The sequence below is a fragment of the Dreissena polymorpha genome, chromosome 4 (genome assembly GCF_020536995.1).
Source record: "Dreissena polymorpha isolate Duluth1 chromosome 4, UMN_Dpol_1.0, whole genome shotgun sequence".
Taxonomy (NCBI): Eukaryota; Metazoa; Mollusca; class Bivalvia; order Myida; family Dreissenidae; genus Dreissena; species Dreissena polymorpha.
The window spans coordinates 84,622,506-84,647,835 of NC_068358.1; the positions used below are offsets into that span (position 1 = coordinate 84,622,506).

General features: G+C 35.3%; 2 protein-coding genes across 2 annotated transcripts in view; both read right to left on the reverse strand.

Annotated features, from left to right (window-relative positions):
• Positions 1-5,616: 5,616 nt before the first annotated feature.
• On the reverse strand, positions 5,617-7,712 carry LOC127879208 (kelch-like protein 10). The gene has a single exon (XM_052425915.1). The coding sequence runs from the start codon at positions 7,562-7,564 to the stop codon at positions 5,762-5,764; it is 1,803 nt and encodes a 600-aa protein (XP_052281875.1). The 5' UTR covers positions 7,565-7,712; the 3' UTR covers positions 5,617-5,761.
• Positions 7,713-10,493: 2,781 nt separating this feature from the next.
• The window catches only part of LOC127879213 (ras-related protein Rab-30-like), a 39,963-nt gene continuing 25,126 nt past the window's right edge, over positions 10,494-25,330 (reverse strand). Inside the window, exons 2-5 of the mRNA XM_052425921.1 lie at positions 24,982-25,078; positions 20,406-20,489; positions 16,680-16,863; positions 10,494-14,164 (exon numbers count right to left, since the gene is read on the reverse strand). Coding sequence (XP_052281881.1) covers positions 13,911-14,164; positions 16,680-16,863; positions 20,406-20,489; positions 24,982-25,068 — 609 coding nt within the window. The 5' untranslated portion in view covers positions 25,069-25,078 and the 3' untranslated portion in view covers positions 10,494-13,910. The remainder of the gene's footprint in view (positions 14,165-16,679; positions 16,864-20,405; positions 20,490-24,981; positions 25,079-25,330) is intronic.

The window sequence follows — 25,330 nt, forward strand, 5'->3', positions numbered from 1 at the left end:
TATATTAAAAAATAGCACACATTTCATAATACAATAATACATAATGTTCAAGGAAGGGAAAGTGTTTTCTTACAATTTACAACTCACCAGGTTGGAATTGATCATAAGAATGGACTTACGTCCACCTGACGATCTTGGCAAATGCAAGCGTGGTCAGTAAATTTACAGTTAAATAAAACAGTTACAATAAGCATGTTGCAAAGGACTAATTCTTGATTATGATTGGGCATAACAACTGCATGTATTGCATCAGCTTTCATGTGTAAACGCACATTAAAGAAAGTGGATAGAATTCACACAAAAAGTAAATGTATGTTGTCTGAAAAGGGAGACATTAAATAGACATGTAATAAACATACGGGCCACATCAAGGAATAACCATATGGACGCCCTATGGGCCATACCATACAAACATGTTATATACAGCTCATACAGGTTTATAATGGACAAGTCCATATGGGACCCATACGCGAATGTTTGCTAAGGAAAGCGTAATTATGCTTTTAATTCTATTGTAAGGAAGGTTACGAAAGGGTACAATTTTAAAGTATGCTCATTGGTATTTACGGATGAAAACACTATTGATTGACACTATTAATTTTGATGATAAGCATTGATATACATCATAAATTCGTTGTGTTGATTGACGTCATGTTTAACACACAAGAATCCGACAATCCGACAGAGCATCAAACAGACAATAACAGGACCCCTTATAAAATAACGTAACAGAAGCAATAAAATGATGACACTTTACTGTCTGACTTTGCTGTTTTAACAACAGGATGAAACAACTGAAGATTGTCGTCGATTAAGATAAGTTGATTAAAACATCGGCTACGTCAGAAGCAGGCACAGATCGATACCATATGAACAATGTTTCCAAATAAAAAAGATGTGCTGTCAGTACGAGTTGAGCTTCGGAGCAGTGTCCAATCCACATGACATTGAACTTATTTACATTGAAAGAAACAAGTAGTGCAATATATGGTAGTATAAAGTATTATTCTTTAAACTAAATAAGAATAGATTATATTTTATATTGTAGATTTTTATTTTCATCTGACTTGTTTGAAGAACCGGTAACAGCCAAGCAAAACATCAAACCCGATGTTCCTGGTATGTGTATATTTGTATTTACAGATAGAGAATCCCGCACTGATATACGCCGAGCTGGACCTTGCTCCGGGAACTGCCACATTTCACAAGACCGCGGAAGAAGCTGTTACGACCTACGTGTCCATTGACTTCGCTGCTACTGCCAGAAATGTTGACACCGCAAAGTATTCGAAATAATTATCGTGGAGAATACAAGGTTATTGTTGTTCAGATGCAGATACGTTTAAGCGAGACCTAGACACCTTTACGACGAGCTTTGGAAATGCATTTTAAGTTTTCTGTATTCGACACATACCTGGTATTTAGTTTTTAATCCGATCGTTTTTTCGCGTTTTTCTGTCTTTTTAAGTGAAATAACAAGTGATGTTGTTTTTATAAAGATTCATTAGTGGTTCAATTTTGTACTTTACATGTACTTACACTATAAATACATGTATTTTGAAGGATTGTTTCATTTGGCTTTTTCGGAAGATGGCAATGAACGTTTCTTGTTAAGTTATTTATCAAGGATATTACATGGCAAAAATCTTACGTACATGTTCAAAATCAACAATTAGGGACGATCATTCAGAAACTATACTTTAGGCTTTATTGTTGACTGAGTTAAACTTAATTTCGTACGGCAAAAACATACATGTAATATATTTAATCCTACAATATACTGAAGACATTAGAAAGATAAATTATAAATTTAACATTTAAATAATAAATATCATCCTTAAAGCATTTGATGTTATATTGCTTATTTATAATAGTATTTGTCTTTTGCTAAAGAAAAATATGTATGCATGACAGTTATTTGACTGTATCAAATTTCTGTAATAAATATTTTGCGTCATAACATGGCTATAACATTGATAACAGTTCCTGCGGGTAATTTGTTTGGTTGACATTATTTGTTTCTTCAATAAGTCTGTCCTCCAACTGGTAAAAGCTGGTAAAAACATGTGATGTTTCATCTAAGAGCGTGCGTAACAGGCCATTAACCAGTGGTTAATTCTGTGAAATCACTGTTCATCACAGCGCATATGCAAGTCGTCGCAAAAAAACGTACGTCCAGCCTTTATGCGATAATTTTCAACGCGTAAAGAGCACAATTAATGGGTAAATGTTGACTTGCAAGGAATCTTTTTTAAATGACATTTTAAATAATCTTCATATAGAGAACAGCAACGAAACTAACTTATTTATAAACATAATAGAGTTTATTTTTCATTTGTGTCATTTCTGAAAAGCAGATCGCACAATCCAATCTACAAGCGATTTCAATATTAATTCTCGAGCATTATGAGTTAGAAACATGTACAGTCGTTTACGCTTGACCTGTATGTAACATAAAGAATGACAACGGTTACTGAAGGAACTAATATTATTTGTTAATATTGAATTAGTACTCTCCCTTTCACTGAAACTAAAACACCTTTTGTGGTCGTTGTCTTGAGAGAACTGCACAAAAACTCATGTAAACATCCTCACTTTTTTATGGAAATGTTATTGAAAAAAATTATTCAGTGTAGGTTTGCCGCAGATTAAATTTCGTTGTATAAGCCTAACGGAGTAACGAAAGCGCATGGACTGGTAACTACGTTGATTTCCAACGTCTCGAGTGTTTTCTTTTCCGATGATAAAACCAAGTTTAGATCTCAACCCCTGAGATACCAAACACAATCAATCAAACCAAAACATCCCCTAGTATTATGACAGGAACAACAATGATTTAATTGATAAATTATTTTGATGATAGTAATACGCAAAAGTTTGAAAAAATGTCATGTCGAAGCAGACTTTTGAAGAGTACATACATTGTATCTGCATTCGAATAGACCTTTGTTATTGACTTATTTAATATACTGCTAAATTAAGTATCATTTTAAAGTGAGTATACAAATCATTAGCTAGATATGATTTTGAGATTTAATTGAAATAGTTCCGGAGATATTCATAAGCGCAACTTTGTGAAATTTCAAGCCGAAGCAGACTTTTATTGAAAAGTACAAATTTCCCATTGCCTATAACTCTTTAAATATTTCTAATTTGAGTACCATTTAAAAGTTCATATCAAACCAATATAGCCGGATATTAAGTTTGTGAATTACCGGTAAATTTGAAAGTTTTCGAATTATATTGTACTGTAAATATTCTTCTTGTACTGGATCTGCAGATGATGGATTACTTACGTGGCGTAGCAAAGTCTTAACGACTTCTAAACAAGGTTTCGCTATAGCAATATAGGAAAACTGCCCCGTCTCCTAGTGGCCATGTTTTTCAATATACCAGAACCATGCCAAACTCGGTCGAGATATCATAACAACACATTTCGATCAAGCTTCATTAACATTGGACTAAAAGGGTGACTTCTAGCTGTATTTTTCGATCAAATTTTGCCCCATTCCGAATCTCTGAAGGTATATATTTTCCCAAATGACAGCCTAACATTTCCAATTGAAGGTTGCTAAAAACAAATAATAATAATAGATTTTGTAATCAATCTCAACTATAAGTCCATCTCCTATCCAGCTCTATAAGTTGAATCTTAGTAATTAGAACATGGAAAACTCTTGCATCATCAATTCAATAATATTAGTTACTAACAAAACAAACACACCAATTTCATAATTTTAGTAGAACGACTCGATTTTTTCCAATTCAAATCGCCCTGGCCCCATTCACAAAATCGTGAAAGAGAAAAACAACTGTCTAGAGTGTAAGTAATGTTTCACTATAGTCATATGCAAATAGATGTCCCGCCCACAGGCGACCATGTTTTTCAACAAACCGTAACCATTTCGGAACTCAGCTAAGATATATGAACGAATGTCCTGACCAAGTTTCATGAAGATTGGATTATATATGTGCTTTCTTGAATTTTGAACAGCTTTTTCTTTAATTGTTATCTCACGCGAACCATTTTCGAACTCGTCAAATATATTCGATTTTATTAGAAAACATTGGGACAAATGTTTTGACCAAGTTTCATGAAGATAAAAGCGAGATCAAGTTTCGCTCAGGTGAGCTTAAAGCAAAAACACTGACATCAAGATCGTCAGTAACGTAAATAAACTGTTTTCAATGTTACTATTTTCTCATATTTGAGAAATGTTAAAGAAGGATCTGTTAAGATTAAAAAGATAGTTAAGATAGTCGTGATAAAGGGAAATAATTTCAATTATTATTATTTTTAAAATATATTTGTCTGAATGTGTCAACCTGAGATTATGAAAGTGAAAGGACAAGAATACTACAAACGGAATAACTTTAACTTCCTTTTTATATATAATGACTACTGAATTTACTATGTAAGGTAATTCACATGTTATTCACAGTTCGGCGTTTCGAAATTAAGACAATAGAGGCAACCCGACTTGCGTTAACTTAAAATTACCAGTCATTTCAATTATTGTAACGCATTTTTGTACACGGTTTTGCTGCACGCAACGTGCAATGTTGGCATCGATTTTAGACATATTCAATGATTTATTCTTATAAAATGTTAAGATATCTGCACAAACTAGAAGAAAAACTGTCTTTCATGCACTTAAGATTTTTGCAAATGTATTTCAATAACTTGAGATATTTGCAAAAATAAAGTTCTTAGCGGTGTGTTTACATTGTGTTCAGCCCGTGGATAAACCTGTGTGAACCCCATTTATCCTTATCCGGGCAACCTGTATATGGAATATTACCCGCCTCTTGTGGCAATGATTTTTAATAGAACATTAATAGAACAAAGACGAGATGTGCTGTGTCAGAAGAATGAAAAATATTGACGAAACACATTCGCTTCATTTTGATGTTTGATAAGGAACAGAAAAGTGCCCTGAAAGAAAGCAAAAATAATGATGATATCTAAACACTATTTATGTGGATGTGTATGTACCCTCCGAAGATATATATGATGAATATTTATAATTAAATAACCTTTTAATGAACATAAATCATACTGGGTGAACTATGATGCAATCACTTGCATATTATTTGGTGTACTATTAATTTATTTATTAAAATGTAATTGTATTTGATAACAATATCGTGAATCTATTTTGTATGACAGATTCCTTAATTGTTTGCGATGGAATTTATGAGTGCTGAAATGGAAATTGACAACATATTTTTAAAATGCTTTAAGTTTCTGCGCGATAGAGCTAAACTAAAAAGTGTTCAACTATGGCGGCAAAACATTAAATTAATTACTGCTATTACTTATTCAGTCTTTATAGTAAGGTACCTCAGGATTAATAACCAACACCGTCCTAAGCGACAAACAATTTGACATTGGTATGGACTACATTGTAGTTGTGGAAGCACCACTATATATGTGTAGTGGTGTTGTTTTATTGCTTACTTTTATTTGCTGTTAAATTGTTAATACGTCTATGAACTATTGTCGTTGTCGAATAATCAGTAACTTGAAAGCGTTTCTTGACCCAGCAAGATAATCCGCTAGTTATTTTCATCATCATTAATAAATTACGGTACATTCATACAACAGACGCAAGATAAAGAACAATATTTAATTATTCAATCTGGTCAAACTTGTAAAAAAAATACATTAAGCAGATACACAATTTATAGTAAAAATACAGGTTTGTAGATGTTTTTTCTTGCCAATATGCGTTAATATTATATAGCTGCTTTGTTCTTGTTAGTTTTTAGAGATCTGACCACGTGGTTTGGTTCCCCTCTCCAGCTCGCGCTTCTTGCTGATGTAGTCCCAGATGTTTGAAAGGCCGGTCACCACGCAAGCGCCAAGCGCGCTCCTTATGACGCTCATTTCAGCAGCGTCGTACCATTCGTCTACACACCCGTCATAACCCTCGACGTTTGTGATCGTCGTTATACCGTTATATCCGCCGATAGCGAATATCATGTCGTCAAGAACAGCCGTGGCAAAATTGCTCCTCGGACTTAACATGTCGGCGACAGGCGTCCACGAGTTAGTGGCTGGTTTGTAGCGTTCGCACGTGTTCATCCGTGAGATTCCGTTGAAGCCTCCCAACGCGTACAAGTATCCCCTGTAAGCGGCAACTGCGACGCCGCTTCTGCGGTTCCGCATGGGAGCGATCATGGTCCACTGGTTGTTGCGAGGGTCGTAATACTCACAGTTGTTCAGGCACTCAGTCCCATTGAAGCCGCCACATATGTAGATCCGGTTGTTTAGCGCGGCGGCACTGGCGTCGCTACGTTGATGGTTCATCGGCTGTATCAGAGACCACTGATTGAGGCGCGGGGAGTAACGTTCGGCAGTGTTTAATCTTTGGCCACTTTCGGACCCCCCTAACGCGTAAATAAACCCGTCCAGTACAGCTACACTTACGTAGCATCGCTTGGTATTCATTGATGAAACATCCGACCAAGTTCTGGTTCGTGTATCAAAGCAACATACGCTGTTCAAGCTTTCGTTCCCGTCGAAACCCCCGACAAGGTATATGCGGTGTCCGATGCATGCGGTGCCGTGATACGCCCGGCGTCGCGAATTCGAACAGTCTACGGAGATCCACTTATCTGTCCGTGTGTCGTACGTCTCCACCAAGTTGGTCGGCGATCCGCCACTCCACCCGCCGACAGCAAACAGCACCTCGTGCGGCACCCGAGGCCGATTGAAGTTAGTTTCGACATCCATCAACTTTTCGAATTCCGTATCTAAATCATACAGAAGCTTTAAAATGTCTATAACAATAGCCTTGCATGAGTCCGAGTCCTTCACATAGGGGTGAGGCTTCACTTTCTCCACGAAAAAGTGGGTTGTAAGAAGTCCGAGTCGCATGGAGCGCAGCAGCAAGGCCATGTGCTCCTTTCGGCGCTCCGGGTCAAAGTCAATCCAGCGTACAACGGCATCAAACACCAGCTCCTCATTTTTCACGTTCAGTTCATCTCGCGATAGAATATCAGCTAGCTCGTCGGCGCTCAGGTTCAGAAATTCGCTACTCTCTGTCATCACCGTCAAAAAGTCGTACATGATCACCTTAAAGCTATTACGCTCCAATATATGGCAGAAATAAGCCTTGGCAAATTTGTGTATTCCTATGCAGTTGTCCGGCGTCAACTCGGAGGTCAGGAAGTCGCTGCATGCTTTCACAATCCCCATTACGTGGAACTGATCGGCGGCCGCAAGTAACTCTTCAACATTATCGGCATCGACCTCCACTCTCCCTGTGTACGCGTACTCGATTATTACCTTCATCAATTCCGCCGAAATACCGGGAACGGACACTTGAGAGCGGTCGGTTTTGAATAGCTCGTTCGTAAAGAGAGCGCGGAAATACGGACTGCACGCCGACATTATTGGTCGGTGTACCCGGAAGCTCTGCCCGCCGGCTTTGATTAATCCGTCCGTGAGTTGCCCAGATAGGCGCAGTTCGTTTAAAACCTGGTCCGAATTAAATAGCAATCTGCAATTCATACGGTCGATACCGCTAGTAGTGTCTTCCCAATCCATCGAGTCCATAATTTTACCGATGCTTTATGTATTTAATCGTGGAATTTGAAAGAACTAAAATAAAATCTGTGGATGCATTCGTATTCTACACAGAGTTTTATGAAAAAAACTACGTCGTTACTGCCTCTAAGAAACGACGTCAAATTTCACTGTGACGTCATTGAAGCGTTATTAAAAAAACGTGCCGATGCCACGTTTATGCTTTCATTTGACGCTGTCAGAGTAAATTTTCAAATTGACGTGTCATTTTACGGTCTTTTCTACCCAGTAAAATTTATTTGAAATGAAAATATGCTGCTTTTTATACCTACAAATCGAATTTAACTTATTTTTTGCTGAAATATACACGTTAGCATCTTCAGACTATTGTTTGGTCTGTGAATTTAAACCGAAGAGTGCTACATTTGAGTCCGTTAATATCAAACGAGTATTCTCTTTTCCGTCTGTGAATATCAGTTGAGATGAGCTTTATTGGGTGCTGGATGTTTCGGTAAATGACCAGTTCGGTAAATTGATTTATAGAGTAAAAGTCGTGGATGTTTCGGTAAATTGATTTTATATAGGAGGTATACCTACAACGAGGTGTTAATGACACCTATTATCGGCTTACAATAACATTAGGGGCATTTATTTGCAAACAGTGGATTAATTTTGATGTACATTAATTGAGTTGTTTGGTACTAATTAAATTATCTGTTTAAATGTACGATGTTTGCAAAGTGTTATTATTAATTATCCAGGCTTGCAACCTATTAAATTTCTAATCGATGGAGGTAAATTATATATTAAGGTCATGATCGTTTTGTATTTTATATATGTTTTTAAACATTTAGTTGATAAATACCTTAATTAAAGCAGTTAAAAAAAATATAATAATGTGGCTCTTACAAGAGGTGGCCTCCACGTGGCAAGAGCTGGGCAACATATTCATTATGTTGGCAAACTACCTCATGTTTATGTAATGGTTAATTTTCGGTGGTTTAAAATAATAAGATCAAATATGTTTGTTTCGTATGTAAATAAATTTCTCGCTTTTTTTTCCTACAAACAGTTCTGCACATAAGGTATTATTCTTAAAATAATCTAGATATTTATGTTTAGATCGTGAACATGCTTTAACACTGGTGGCCGAGTTTTTACATACACGACCAGTAACTTTCAAACTGTGAAATAAACAAACGTTTTCCTTCTTTAATCATGTTTACCAAAAAATACTGGTGGTGACATCAAAGGATGTTTATTTGTGGTAAAAATAACATTATTATGTAATTAGGTAATTATAAAATTATCATGGTCATTGTCAAATAAGAAATCAATGAGAGGATGAAGAGAAAATTTTCGCGGGTTATCGAGTAATTATGGTAAGTGTTGTTGCTCAAATGTTAAAGTATGTATATAGGCAGATGATTTCTTTTACTGTATCATACAATCATGGCTGAACATCCATGTATTTACTGCAATATTGAGGTCATTTCTCGTGCGCACGCTATTGCATGTGATTCATGTGGAAGATGGAGTCACCGTAGACACACCATTTATTTATTGAACCGATTTGTTAGGGCAAAAAATGATATCAGTTATTTTGGCCGTAAAACCCATTGTTCCAGTACAGTAGTCAGGTGCCAGTGTATTAATTTGATAAGATAATGATCATCACGGCAGCTTGCTATTACACAGTGTATTCATTCGGCTGGCGTTGTGTTATATGTCAATTTTATCAGTTTTCAAGTATGTGTATCTCTTCGCTTAACTCAACGTTCAATGACACGCGCACTTAACATAATTATAAAACATAACGCGTATCATTATATTACTTTTTATTAATTACGTACACGTTTTAAATTTTATATATTGTTTTTTTGTGTGTTTTTCGCAACCAGAAAGAAATAATAAAACATATAAATAAATATAAAATTCAACATGAAACCTTTATTCTTTAATCATAAAAAACTTTTTAAAATAGCATTAAACGTAATTGCAGAGCTTACATTTATTCCGCCATAAATCATTATTTCTTATTTTTACTATTATGTTATAATTTTGTTAATTAAATAAAAGCACCAATTTAAAAACCAAACAACAGTATTGCGTTATTTAAATCGTAAAATTAACTAAATTCTTTACCTTAGGCATGGCATTAATTACTCAACTCAAAAGTAATCCACAGTTTGCAAATAAATGCCCCCAATGTTATTGTAAGCCGATAATAGGTGTCATTAACACCTCGTTGTAGGTATACCTCCTATATAAAATCAATTTACCGAAACATCCACGACTTTTACTCTATAAATCAATTTACCGAACTGGTCATTTACCGAAACATCCATAACCCGCTTTATTTCAGTATGTGAACATAAATGAGACAGGACTTTACAGTCTGTGCAAATCAACTGAGATGTGCTATATTTCATTCAATGAATATGAATCCAGATAAGCTACATTCTTGTACCAGAATTTTGACTGAGATGAGCTATATTTAATGATATGTGTATATTAACCCAGATGCGGATATTTGTATCCATAAGTATCAACTGTGATGTAAATTGGAGGAATATTGTTAAGATTCTGGGCAATTGAACTATTGACACATGAAATACAGTTTCACAGAACGTTCAAAGTATACGAAACCGAGATGTGCTATACATTGTATCTGAGTAAAATGAGATGTGCTTTATTTCAAAATGTGATTATTTAACAAATATTTGCTATACTTCATTCTGTGAATTTCAAGCGAGATGTGATGTATTTTATTATGTGAATGAATATCATCCTGATGTACTATATTTTAGAATTTTTTATCTTGAAACCAGGAGTCCAATATTTCATTTTGTGTTTTTGAACCAAAATGTGCTATATCGCAATCGGTGAAATTTTCATGTTCACAAATCATATTTTCAACCAGAAAATTTGGTTATTTAAATATATAAATAACATCAAATTATTCAAAACTGCATTTTATTTTGGCACAAATAATTATATAAGCCTACACAGAAACATGAAGTGCATAAAATAATCCTGTAAACCATGATTTAATTATGTAAATAGTTAAATGAACACATTTTGCAAATATTATCAAATAAGGACTAGATCAATTTAAACAAGTTGACACTGTAAACTAACTGCTAACTGCTAACAACATGTACACAATATGTGTATGTTATGCATAGTAAAACAAATCATGTAAGAAGACTGCTTAACATTGCAGTGACAGTTTTAAAATAAAAATAAACTCGCCAGACTGGACAAATGCCATAAAGCTGATTCAGCTAGTAAAACTTTAGGGTTGGAGCATGCATTTATAGTAAACACTAGCAAACACTTATTGTATACCATGCTGATTAAATAAAGGCAATATAATAATGTAAGTTATTGCAGTAAATGTTTAAAAGCTATGATAATTTCACATAAAACAAAACTGTAAGTAAAATACAACTTAATCGTGAACACAACACTGTCATTATAAGTGATAACAAAAATAAATGTAGTAAACATATAAAATTAGACAAGAAACTGACAATCACAAAACATCAAATGCCAATCAATAAAATTAAGAACACAACCAGACGCAATAACCTTATGCATTATTTGTCATTTTCTTTTGTTTAAGTTATTATAAGTACGGCTTACAAATAGTAAATCATGGCTTGTACTGCTGTATAAACACTTAAAACAGGCTTGATGTGTTTAAAAACAATAAAAACTTTCAGATACAGCAGATATATGTGACTATTTACATTAAATACCATATTAACACTTTTATTTAGGGACACGTATATCCTTGTTTAGCTCATGTTCCTAGATATAGATCTTCTTTGATTTCCAAGAACAATCTTTCTGATCATGATTGTCAACATTTTCAGATTTGTTTTGTTAAAAGACAAATAAACTATGTTAAGTCCTTCTTGGGGTACCTCCCTCGTGGTTAAACTCCAACATATACATATAGAGCTCTATATAGTTGTTAATTGGCTGGTAATTGATACTTCATAATTTTGTTATAAAATAGTACATACAACAAGACACAACAAAATGAACATCTTGGCACATATGTGCAAGATTAAAATAATTTGTTTGACAATCTTTTTAAACAATATACTTTAATTATATGTGTCGTGTTCTGAGAAAACTGGGCTTAATGCATGTGCCTAAAGTGTCGTCCCAGATTAGCCTGTGCAGTCTGGACAAGCTAATCAGTGACAACACTTTCCGCTTTTATGGTATTTTTAGTTTCAAGGAAGTCCCTCTTTACCAAAAATCAAGTTTAGGCAGAAAGTGCCGTCCCTGATTAGCCTGTGTGGACTGCACAGGCTAATCTGGGATGACACTTAACGCACATGCATTAAGCACAGTTTTCTCAGAACAAGCCTCATATTATCAGGGTATGAAATACCTTATCATGGTATACTGGAAGACAGTCACACCAGTCTTCTCTCACTAGAAGCTTACTATTTGGCACATGCATAAGATGCCTATGCATCATAGAACCAATACAAGTCATTGAAAAAGTTAATATTATAAAGAAGACAATTCTTATCTATATGAGCAACACTCTGGGGTAACAAGGCCTAATGCCAATGTGTCAAGTATCTTCCCAGATTAGCCTGTGCAGTGGTTAATAAGACAGAACAGGCTAATCTGGGACAACACTTTATGCACATGCCTTCCTGAATTCTGTTTCCTACCGTGCTGCTAATATTAACTGGAAGGGCAATTCAGAATTACAATGAACATTACAAATACATAATTTTTATGGAGATCAACATAACCATTATGCATAACAGTAAACAATCAAACTCATAATGAACAAATATTTCACAATGTTTTACCTTAACCAACTACTTAAAACAAAATAATCAAAACAAAACCATTAACAACAGCCACTGTTCTTTGGCAATATTTGGCAAGCAAATAAATAATAAGTGCTATGATTATAACACGTTAATTTTATGTCATGAAACAAATAAAGCAATAAAAGGTAAAAATGACTAGAACAAAATAATACATAAGCAAGTAGACATTATTTGTATTTTTTTTAAATATAACATGTTTATGTACAACCTTAAAGTATTGACTATTCGTCACAGGCTCACAGATACAATTACCCCAAAACGACACATGTTCGGCCACAGAAAGCTTCCTTATGCTTATAGATGAACATTCACATCTCTGGGTTGCATTGACCTTAGAGCTTAGGAAATAGTGTTGCTAATACCTGCTCTAAGAATACGGCAACCTTGACTAAATTTCAATATTTCCTGATAAATAATGAAATTCCAATAAAGCTGTATCTTTTCAATAATTAAAATGTAGGTCTTTTTGACTTCAAACTGTGAGATATGTTAATAGGTGTTGCACAGAGCTTAGCGTTTCTAAATAAGTAACACCATACGAGAATGGTACATGCATGTAACAATGAACTTTCAAAAAGGGAAACAACATACCATCTCCATATATTGATAATTTGTGAAACGTTTTATTCACATTGCCTCAATAATGGTACGGTTATGATGCATAAATTGATTGATGGACTTTCACTCTGTGGATGGCCAAAAAATAAAAAAGGCAAACAGCAACAAATAGCAAACAACTAAACTTGACTAAAATAATGTTGAAATAAAAATAAATAAATACAAGTATTTGCAACTCCTGAATTTCTTAAAGCCAGTACAGTCTAAATGACTAAATAAATCTGTTAACAAGAGCTACCCTAGACAGCATGCCCAACTATTCATCTGCTTTGTGAGTATCATGTAATATTTCTGTCACCAAATAGATAACCACAAAGCTGAACATCTGTAGCACCGGTAGTATAATGGTTTATGTAAACTAAAACATTAACAGTAATTTATTAAAACAAGAAATGTGACAATGCCAAAAAAATTCTTTTTTTAACAAATTATTTTAGTTAAATTGAACATGCTAAGAAAGGTCTGCATATAAAGTACACCTGTACCTTCACATAAAATTACAGCAATATACCACCATCCAGACAAGCTATTGAAGGAAACCTTTTTCTCTAAAGAAACATGGACCTTGACTAAACAGGGCAAAATGCAACTCAAACCTAGGTCTGTATGTAAGCTACATGTGTGAAGATACTGATATGGAGATGATGAATGTTAACCTTATCTGGACCAATACACAGTCGCCGACGCCGACATTTGATTGAGTAGATTAGCGTGGACTATTGGAAGAATAGTCCAGCTAAAAATCAAAAATGAAATTATTTCAACCTTCAGTGAATATTATGCCCTTCCTAAGAAGAACAATAATTTCCATACACAAAATGCACAGAAATTCTGGTTCAATGTCACACAAAAAACTTGGATAGCTTTTGGCTTACAAGATCACAGATCTAGAGTTTAAAACACTGAGCACATGAACTTATCGATTTTGTGTCCTTTGAAATGTCTGCAGACTGGGAATCTGGTACCAGTCTTCGACTGCGTATTTCCTCAGTAAGTATGGTGGCCATGTCTATAAATAGTTTGTCCACGTTGTCTGCCTCTTTGGCAGAGGTTTCGAGGAATTTCATCTCGTATCGATCTGCAAACTGCTTCCCAATGTGTGTGGGTACTTCCCTTGCATCACCCCGGTCAGTCTTATTACCTGAAACAGCATACATAAATTGAAGCCCAAACCAAAAATTGTGTTATTCTATAAACAGTAATATAAGGTTGGGCTTGATTTTGTTTTTATTAATACTTAAAGAAACAATTTGGACAAAACTATCAATGAAAACAAGACATTTGCACATAGTATACAGATGATCTTACATTGAATTTTTGATCTCAATATTGACCATGACCTATTAAGAGTGACCTTGACCTTTGAGGTCGAGAGATGGATGTTTAACGTGACATACACTTGTTTTATGATGGTTTACTTTTGTGGGAATGCTGTATGTAGTAAATGCTGCCTCTTTACAAGGTTTGCATAAGTGTCTACAATCAGACAAATATGGATTTTACAGACAACAACAACTTTGTTTTTAGGAAACACAAATGTTTTCTTATTCAACAAAGACTTTGGGTTAATCCCTAATACATGTATATGCAAACACATAATTTCAGTGATTTATTGTGGGCTTTTTTTGGAAATAACATATGAACTTTAACTTACCTATATTAAATAATTGCAAAAGCAACTAAAAAACGTGACCAGATTTTAAATATTGTATACATGAACAAATGCAAAATATACTATAAACATATTATTGCATTTGTGAAAAGTTTAACAGGCTAACATTTTACACTTAAGTACATGGATTTTATATAATTAAACAAGAGGGCCTGAAAGGCCCAAAGTCGCTCACCTGAGATAAAAAGATATTATTGGGACAAATCTTCTGACAAAGTTTTATGAAGATCAGAAAATAAATGTGGCCTCTAGAGTGTTTACAAGGTTTTACTATAGCCATATAAGGAAAAATGCCCAGCCCCTGGCAGCCATGTTTTTAAACCAACAGGCATCATTTTTGAACTCATCCAAGATATTATCGGGATTAATCTTCTGACCAAGTTTCATGAAGATCGGACAGTAAATGTGGCCTGTAGAGTGTTAGCAAGATTTTACTATAGCAATATAAGAAAAAATGCACCGCCCCTTGGAAGCCATGTTTTCAAGCAACCATAATTATTTTCGAACTCATCCGAGATATCATTGAGACCAATCTTCTGACCAAATTTCATGAAGATTGGAAATAAATGTGGCCTCTAGAGTGTTAACAAGGTTTAACTATAGCCATATCTAGCCATATAAGGAAAAACGCCCCCACCCCCTGGTGTCCATGTTTTTAAAGCAACCAAAACCATTTTCGAACTCATCCAAGATATCATTGGGACAAATCTTCTGTCAAACTTTCATGATGATCAGAAAATAAAAGTGACCTCTAGAGTGTTAACAAGGTTTTACTGTAGCCATTTAAGGAAAAATGCCCCACCCCCGTGGTGGCCATGTTTTTCAACCAACCAGCATCATTTAAATTCGTCCAAGATATTATTGGGATGAATCTTCTGACTGAGTTTCATGAAGATCGGACTATAAATGTGGCCTCTAGAGTGTTAACAAGATTTTACTATAGCCATATATGGAAAAATGCCCCGCCCCTTGGCAGCCATGTTTTTCAAGCAAACGTAACCATTTTCAAACTCATCCAATATATCAATAAGACAAATCTTCTGACCAAATTTCATGAAGATTGGACAAAAAATGTGGCCTCTAGAGTGTTAACAAGGTTTTACTATAGCCATATAAGGAAAAAAGGGAAAAATGCCCGCCCCCTGGTGGCCATGTTTTTCAATCAACCGGCATCATTTTCAAACTCGTCCAAGATATTATTGGGATGAATCTTCTGACCAAGTTTAATGAAGATTGGACAATAAATGTGGCCTCTAGAGTGTTAACAAGATTTTATCATAGCCTTATATAGCCATATAAGGAAAAATGCCCCGCCACTAGGCAGCCATGTTTTTCAAGCAAAGGTTACCATTTTTTAACTCATCCAAGATATCATTAGGACAAATCTTCTGAGCAAGTTTAATGAAGATCGGAAAATAAATGTGGCCTCTAGAGTGTTAACAAGGTTTTACTATAGCCATATAAGGAAAAATGCCCCGCCCCCTGGCGGCCATGTTTTTCAACCAACCGGCATCATTTTCGAACTCGTTCAAGATATTATTGAGTTGAATCTTCTGACCAAGTTTCATGAAGATCAGACAATAAATGTGGCCTCTAGAGTGTTAACAAGATTTTACTTTAGCCATACAAATCCATATAAGGAAAAATGCCTCGCCCCTTGGCAGCCATGTTTTTCAAGCAAACGTAACCATTTTCGAACTCATCATCAAGATATCATTGAGACCAATCTTCTGACCAAATTTCATGAAGATTGGACAATAAATGAGCCCTCTAGAGAGTTAACAAGGCAAATGTTGACGCCGCACAACGCACAACGGACAAAAGGCGATCACAAAAGCTCACCATGAGCATGTTGTGCTCAGGTGAGCTAAAAAAAGATTAATTTAACTAATTATGATCAACATTACACAAAACATCTAAAAATGTCTTAACCCAAGAATGAACTTAAGTCTTTACAAAGTTACACTCCAAGTCAATGACATACCAACAAGGTAGGACATGACTTTCTGATTTGCAAACGACTCAATGTCGACCATCCACTGGGGCAGAGCGTCGAAAGTGTTCTGAGAGCAAACATCGTAGACCAGAACTAGGCCATGTGCAGCTCGGTAGTAGCTCTGAGTGATGGAGCGGAACTTCTCCTGTCCAGCAGTGTCCCAGATCTGGAGCTAGAACAAGAAATATACAGCAGTATGGCAATGGGAAGCAAGATATAGCTAGATGGAAGAATATACAAAGGTAAGGCAATGTGGGGTGTTAGCTATAGCTAGAACAAGGAAGATAAAACAGTAAGGCAATAGGGTTGCAAGCTATAGCTAAAATATGTAATATACAACCGTAAGGCAACAAGGCAACAGGCGTGCAAGCCTAGATCTGGAGATAGAACGAGGATTATACAACCATAGGGCAATTGGGGTGCAAGCAATAGCACAATGAGGAATATACAATGGTTAGGCAATGTGGGATGTAAGCTTTAGCTTGAATGAGGAATATACAACAGTAAGCATTGGGGGTGCAATCTATAGCTAGAATGACTCAATTTGAATAAGGAATAAACAACAGTACAGCAATGGGGTGTAAGCTAGGTAGCAAGCTATACTTTACTAATGATATGATGTCTTGCATAAGATACTATATAATAACAGAATTTCATTTGACTCTAGAAGTTCAAGAACAATTTGCGCAATACATGACCTTGTGATTTCCGCCTCCCTTAAAGGTCTGGTGAACTGTTACCACCCACCAATTCCGTCAGCCATAATCACTGTGTACTGATGTTTTATTGTCAGAAGTCTACTAGAGTTCAACACGCAGTAATAGGAGTTTAATCATTTCAGTATTCAACCCTCTCATGCCATGCTTATTAAAACATTCTTTAATTGTTCATCATTACCAATACATAATTAAATTGATATTAATGCCTGGCAATACGGCTTCATAATAAAGTATGAGAAAGATAAACAAGAGCACCGCCTTGCGGGTGCAGACTGCTCATCTATTTTTCTTTTTAAAGGTGTAGGGACCTATCTCAATTTCAATCACAAAGGAGGGAGGGGTGGAGTGGAGAGGGGTGTATAGTGTGGGGGTGTGGTCATTTATAACATTATCTTCCAAAAATGCAAAAAAAAATGCAAAGAAAAAATTAATTTTTGTTGTTGAGGGGGGGGGGGGGAGGATTCTTGGGTGGGATGGTTGGACGGTATTTCAAAAATAAAATAATAAAAACAAATATTTGTGTTTTTTAACCATGTTTGAAAACAACAAGACATGTGTTTGTCAGAAACACAATGCCCCCAATTGCGCCGCTTTGATTTATTTATTTTTTTTTACCTTTGACCTTGAAGGATGACCTTGACCTTGAACTTCCACCACTCAAAATGTGCAGCTTTATGAGAACACCGCTTTGAAATATTATTTTTTTTACCTTTGGCCTTGAAGGATGACCTTGACCTTGAAGGATGACCTTGAACTTCCACCACTCAAAATGTGCAGCTTCATGATAACGCCGCTTTGAAATTATTATTTTTTTGACCTTTGACCTTGAAGGATGACCTTGACCTTGAAGAATGACCTTGACCTTGAACTTCCACCACTCAAAATGTGCAGCTTCATGAGAACGCCGCTTTGAATTTCGTAAAAAAAATTTGACCTTGAAGGATGACCTTGATCTTGAACTTCCACCACTCAAAATGTGCAGCTTCATGATAACGCCGCTTTGATTTTTAAAATTTTGTTTGACCTTTGACCTTGAAGGATGACCTTGACCTTGAAGGATGACCTTGACCTTGAACTTCCACCACTAAAAATGTGCAGCTTCATGATGACGCCGCTTTGAATTTTTTTATATGTTTTTTTACCTTTGACCTTGAAGGATGACCTTGACCTTGAAGGATGACTTTGAACTTCCACCAGTGAAAATGTGCAGCTTCATGAGAACGCCGCTTTGAATTTTTTAAAAAAAATTTTACCTTGAAGGATGACCGTGAATGATGACCTTTACCTTGAACTTCCACCACTCAAAATGTGCAGCTTCATGAGATACACATGCATGCCAAATATCAAGTTGCTATCTTCAATATTAAAAAAGTTATGGCCAATGTTAATGTTTTAGGACAGACAGACGCCATATATTTGACATTTGACCTTGAAGGATGACCTTCACCTTTATTTTTCACCACTCAAAATGTTCAGCTCCATGAGATACACATGCATGCCAAATATCAAGTTGCTATCTTCAATATTGAAAAAGCTATGGCCAATGTTAAAGTTTTCGGACGGACAGACACCATAAATTTGACATTTGACCTTGAAGGACGACCTTGACCTTTCACCACTCAAAATGTGCATCTCCATGAGATACACATGCATGCCAACTATCAAGTTGCTATCTTAAAAGTGAAAAAGTTAAGGCCAATTTTAAAGTTTTTTTCGAATGGACAGACAGACTGACTGACATACTGACAGACAGTTCAATTGCTATATGCCACCCTAACGGGGGCATACAAATTATTTTTTTGGGGTGGGGGTGGGTGGGGGGGGGGGGTATAGTGTGAGGGTGTGGTGGTCATTTATTAGATGATCTTTAATTAAAAAAATAAAATAATGGGGGGGGGGGGTGGATTCGGAGGGGGGGGGGGGGGGGTCATGGGTGATGGTTTGGACGGAGTCAATTGTGGTATGTCAGGTAAGAGTTGTTTTGTCAAAGTATCAATCGAACCTAATCATAAATAAAGAAGTTATGGCAATTTTAGCAAAATTTTATAATTTGACCTTGAAGGTCAAGATCATTCAAAGGTCAAGGTAAAATTCAACTTGCCAGGTACAGTACCCTCATGATAGCATGAAAGTATTTAAAGTTTAAAAGCCTTGATACTTTAGAAGTAAAGTGGATCTAAACACAAAATGTAACCATATATTCAAAGTTACTAAGTCAAAAAAGGGCCATAATTCCGTAAAAATGACAACCAGAGTTATGCAACTTGTCCTTTACTGTCCCCTTATGATAGTTTGCGAGTGTTCCCAGTATGAAAGCAATATCTATGATACTTTAGGGGTAAAAAGGACCAAAACACAAAACTTAACCAAATTTTCAAGTATAAAGGGCCCATAATTCCATCCAAATGCCAGTCAGAGTTACATAACTTTGCCTGCACAGTCCCCTTACGATAGTTAGTAAGTGTTGCAAGTATGAAAGCAATAGATTTGATACTTTAGGAAAAAAGTGGACCTAAACACAAAACTTAACCAAATTTTCAATTTTCTAAGTATAAAAAGGGCACATAATTCTATCAAAATGCCAGTCAGAGTTACATAACTTTGCCTGCACAGTCCCCTTATGATAGTTAGTAAGTGTTGCAAGTATGAAAGCAATAGCTTTAATACTTAAGGAATAAAATGGACCTAAACACAAAATTTAACCAAAATTTTCCATTTTTTTTAAGTATAAAAAGGGCACATAATGCTGTCAAAATGCAAGCCAGAGTTATCTTACTTTGCCTGCCCAGTCCCCTCATGATAGTAAGTAAGTGTACCAAGTTTGAATGCAATAGCATTGATACTTTATGAGAAAAGTGTACCTAAACGCAAAACTTAACCGGACGCCGACGCCAAGGTGATGACAATAGCTCATAATTTAAAAAAAGATAATTGATGAGCTAAAAATGATGATTTTCATCTTTATGATACATGTAGATCTGAAGAAAGCACTGACCTTGACCTTGTCCCCGTCAATCTCCACTGTTTTTATCATGAAGTCCACGCCTATAGTGGCAGCCTGGCCAGGGGGAAATAAACCCTGCAAATCAGAAAGTAACACATATGAACAACTAAATTTACATTCAAGAATACAAATTTTACTCATAATTAACTGACATACATGTAACAGAAGATAGAAGAACACTAAACAAAGGAAAACTAGAAAGTAGAAACTGAAAAATAGTCAAAGACAACTTTAAATTACTTTCCTCTAACTAAAAAATATATAATTGTATATGTTTTTTTATATGATAATTATTAGTAAATTGTTAAGGTTTAGATTAAATAATAACTCATTCAATTCCTTCATAAAGCTGTAAGATCTATAAGCAGTGATAATTTTAGGATTTGAAAGATGAGTCCTGAAGATGATTTGTTTTGAAAGAATCAGTTTTCTAAGAAAACAATGGGCCCCAAAGATTTCAAGTACCGTATTTTTCGGGGTATAAGTCGCGACTTTTTTACAGGCAAAAGTAACATGCGTCGTATGCCCCGGAGCGTCTTATGTATGTACAAAATCGATTTTTCCAAAGTCAGAATGTCAAATTTTTAAGTCAGAATTGCATAAATCCGCGAGTTTGATAACCATTGTCGGTAATTTGTTTCGCTGTTTTTGTAACACAATTTTATTTTACACATAGTCGGTTACACACTACTAACGATAATATTGGGGTACTATACAGTACCATAACGTAAATAAAACAACGCAACAAAAAAAGTAGTCGTCTGCTAAATTTATTTTACGAGCTAACCTTACAATTTTTTAAAACAATTTGAAACAAAAAATAACAAAGTACAACAAACAAACACAATATCAATGAGAAGCAGAGTATACAACAATAAGTATACAATCAGATACAGCACAATAAAAGTTCACATCATTTATTCGCCATGGTCGTCGACATCGGAGAATCCGTCAGCGATGTCCCCAGTGTGCATTACAAGCGTTTATTGGTATGCCTGCGATACCACATGTCTGCAAACCTGAGATCTCAAATACCCTTTAACCATCTGTGATATATGAACGAACATAATCTCTCCATGGGAGACGATGTTCCCAGTGTGGATTAAAAGCATTTATTGGTAAGCCTGGTACACCACATGTCTGCACACTTGTATTAAGATTATCACGATAAGAATATAAGCACTTCTCATAACAGGCCTCATTTTAATATTCATCATAAAAATGCTTGTGTTACCAATTTGAGAATGCCAGTATACTTTATGCTACAAAAGTTTTGCAAACAATACACATTAAAACAAACATACATCGCTATACTTTTTTAATAAAATGGTACATTTACTTTTTATGAAACAGCAAATGCTGCATTTATAGCCTAAATGCAGTTTATTACACAATACATGTAATTGTTTTTTATTTTGTTTTGTTGTATTATCAAATTCGCTTATTTAAATTCGTATTTCCAATTTTATTGCTTACGCCACGTTTATGCTAGTCACATCTATAGCTCATGTACTTTTCTTTGTTCTGTTAGAAAGGCGCGAAAATTAGCGTGGGTGTATACACTGTTGAAGAAAAACTGTGTAGCAAAGAGAATGCTGTATCTTTGACGTTACGCTCATTTAGGTAGTTTATTATTGAAACAGACAATGTTCTGTGTACTGATTTACAGGAAAATCTGGTCAAGACTGGATTTAATTTTGGTAATTATGAAAACATGATCAGCAGATTTTACACTGCGATGTTTTGACAAAACAGATACAAATGTGCGAATGCAACGGCTTGCGGATAGGGTCAAATATTACCGGTAATACATTGTTCTGAATGACGTTTTTGTTTAAATTAATACGTTCAAGTAAATTTAATGGATAAAAATATATAAATACAATGAGCATGTGAGAGAACAAATGCCTGCATCGCTTTTAAGATGAATTTTCTATCTGAAATAAAACCTGAAAGAGGATTTAACATTTAATGGATAAACATGTGTGACTGCATTTTTGGGAATATTTAATGATGATTTATGTGCGTCGTTTACGCCGGAGCGTCTAATGTATGGACAAAAATAAAATAATGTAAAAAAAGGGGATGTGGCTTAAATTCCGGTGCGACATATAACCTGAAAAATACAGTACAATACTACTTAACAAGACTATTGCCAAGTGATAAAAGTCCCCTTCCAACATGTACGCAGGATCTACCATTTTCAGCAATATTTGTAGTTTCTTTGTTGCCATAGCAAGCAGAATTCTTGACGTAAGAACGAAAAGAAATGACGGCATAAGCTCCATATTGCCATCTATCCATGTTTCAAGTTTCATGAAAAAATATGAAGAACTTTTACAGTTATCGCAAGATCCACCATTTTACGCAATATTTCTAGTCTATTTGTTGCCATAGCAACCAGAATTGTTGACGTAGGTACAAAATGAAATGACGTGCATAATCTCCATATTTCTATCTGTCCATGTTTCAAGTTTCATGAAAAAATATGAAGACCTTTAAAGTTATTGCAGGATCCAGAAAAGTGTGACAAACTGACAGACACACAGAGCGCAAACCATAAGTAGGGGACTAAAATAATGTGTAAGCATTTCAGCAAAGTATGACTTCAAATGAGAATACTTGACTATGTAACTAGACTTAAGTATTGGGCATTCTGATTAAAATTGCTTTTTCTTTTTGATTATTTTAGAGATAATACTCAATCATGAATAACAAGAGGGCTATGATGGCCCTGAATCGCTCACCTGACTAACCTTGCTACATCAACTTAAATTCTATCAGACCCATATACAATCCCAAGCCAGATTTCATTAGTTAATGCATTCTGACAAAATTTCATTAAGACATGATGAGACTGTGACCTCTTTCATCTACGCAAGGTTTTACTAGAATTGGCCTGGTGACCTAATTTTTGACCCCAGATGGCCCACATACGCTCCAAAATCAGATATTATCAGGATAAACATTCTGACCATATTTCATTAAGATCAGATGAAAACTATGACCTCTATTGTCTACACAAGGTTTTTCTATGATTTGACCTAGTGATCTAGTTTTGGAACCCAGATGACCCAAATACAATCCCAACCCAGATTTCATCAACATTAACATTCTGGCCAAATTTTATTAAGTTTGTATGAAAACTGTGACCTCTACTGTCTACAAAAGTTTTTCTTAAACTTTAACCTAGTGACCTAGTTTTTGACCCTAGATGACCCAAATTCAATCCCAACCCAGATTTTAACAAGACAAACATTCTGACCATATTTCTTTAAGATCTGATGAAAACTGTGACCTCAATTGTATACACAAGGTTTTTCTATGATCTGACCTAGTGACCTAGTTTCTGACCCCAGATGAACCAAATACAATCTTAATCCAGATTTAATCAAGATAAACATTATGACTAAATTTCATAATGATTGGATGAAAACTGTGACCTCTGTTGTCTTTTTCTATTATTTGACCTAGTGGCCTAGTTTTTGACCCCAGATGACCCAAATACAATCCCAACCCAGATTTTATCAAGATAAACATTCTGACCAAATTTTATAAAGATTGGATGAAAACTGTGACCTCTATTGTCTACACAAGGTTTCTCTATGATTTGACCTAGTGCCCTAGTTTTTGACCCCAGATGACCCAAATACAATCCCAACCCAGATTTCATCAAGATAAACATTCTGACCAAATTTCATAGAGATTGGATGAAAACTGTGACCTCTATTGTCTACACAAGGTTTTTCTATTATTTGACCTAGTGACCAAGTTTTTGACCCCAGATGACCCAAATACAATCCCAACTCAGATTTCATCAAGATAAACATTCTGACCAAATTTCATAAAGATTGGTTGAAAACTGTGACCTCTACTGTCTACACAAGATTTTTCTATTATTTGACCTAGTGACCTAGTTTTTGACCCCAGATGACCCAAATACAATCCCAACTCAGATTTCATTTAGATAAACATTCTGACCAAATTTCATAAAGATTGGATGAAAACTGTGACCTGTATTGTCTACACAAGGTTTCTCTATGATTTGACCTAGTGACCTAGTTTTTGACCCCAGATGACCCAAATACAATCCCAACTCAGATTTCATCAAGATAAACATTCTGACCAAATTTCATAAAGATTGGTTGAAAACTGTGACCTCTATTGTCTACACAAGATTTTTCTATTATTTGACCTAGTGACCTAGTTTTTGACCCCAGATGACCCAAATACAATCCCAACTCAGATTTCATTTAGATAAACATTCTGACCAAATTTCATAAAGATTGGATAAAAACTGTTACCTCTACTGTCTACACAAACAAATTGTTGACAAACAAACGCACGCACACACACAAGCACAACGGACGCCGGACATCGCACGGTCACATAAGCTCACTATGTCACTTCATGACAGGTGAGCTAAAAATAGCTCAGACAAAATAAAAGTATCATTCCACTATTACTTTGTATGCATATTTATATATATTTATATATTACTACTAACTAGACTACAAGTTCAGTTTATATTTAGGACCATTGTTGGTACAATCCCATCAAATCAGACCTGAGTGAATCTGCGAACCAGGCATGTTTTTCCAACACCAGCTTCTCCAATCAGCACAACCTTGAACAAGTACTTGTAGTCTTCCATTGGTCGAAATCTAAAAATGGCAATTGTTAAGAATGTCAATAGGACTTCAAAAACAAGATTCTCAGATAACCAGCTTGTCAGTATGTTTTTTTTTATTTTTATTTTATGTGAGACAAATTCTCCTTAAACAAAAATACGTCAAAAGGACCAACCAAAATTTGAAGCAAGCTTTTAAAGACATTCTGGCAGAGTAATACCTTACATTAACAAAATAAACGTTTGTTTAGAGTTAACGATCTATAAAACACAAACTATGATCAAA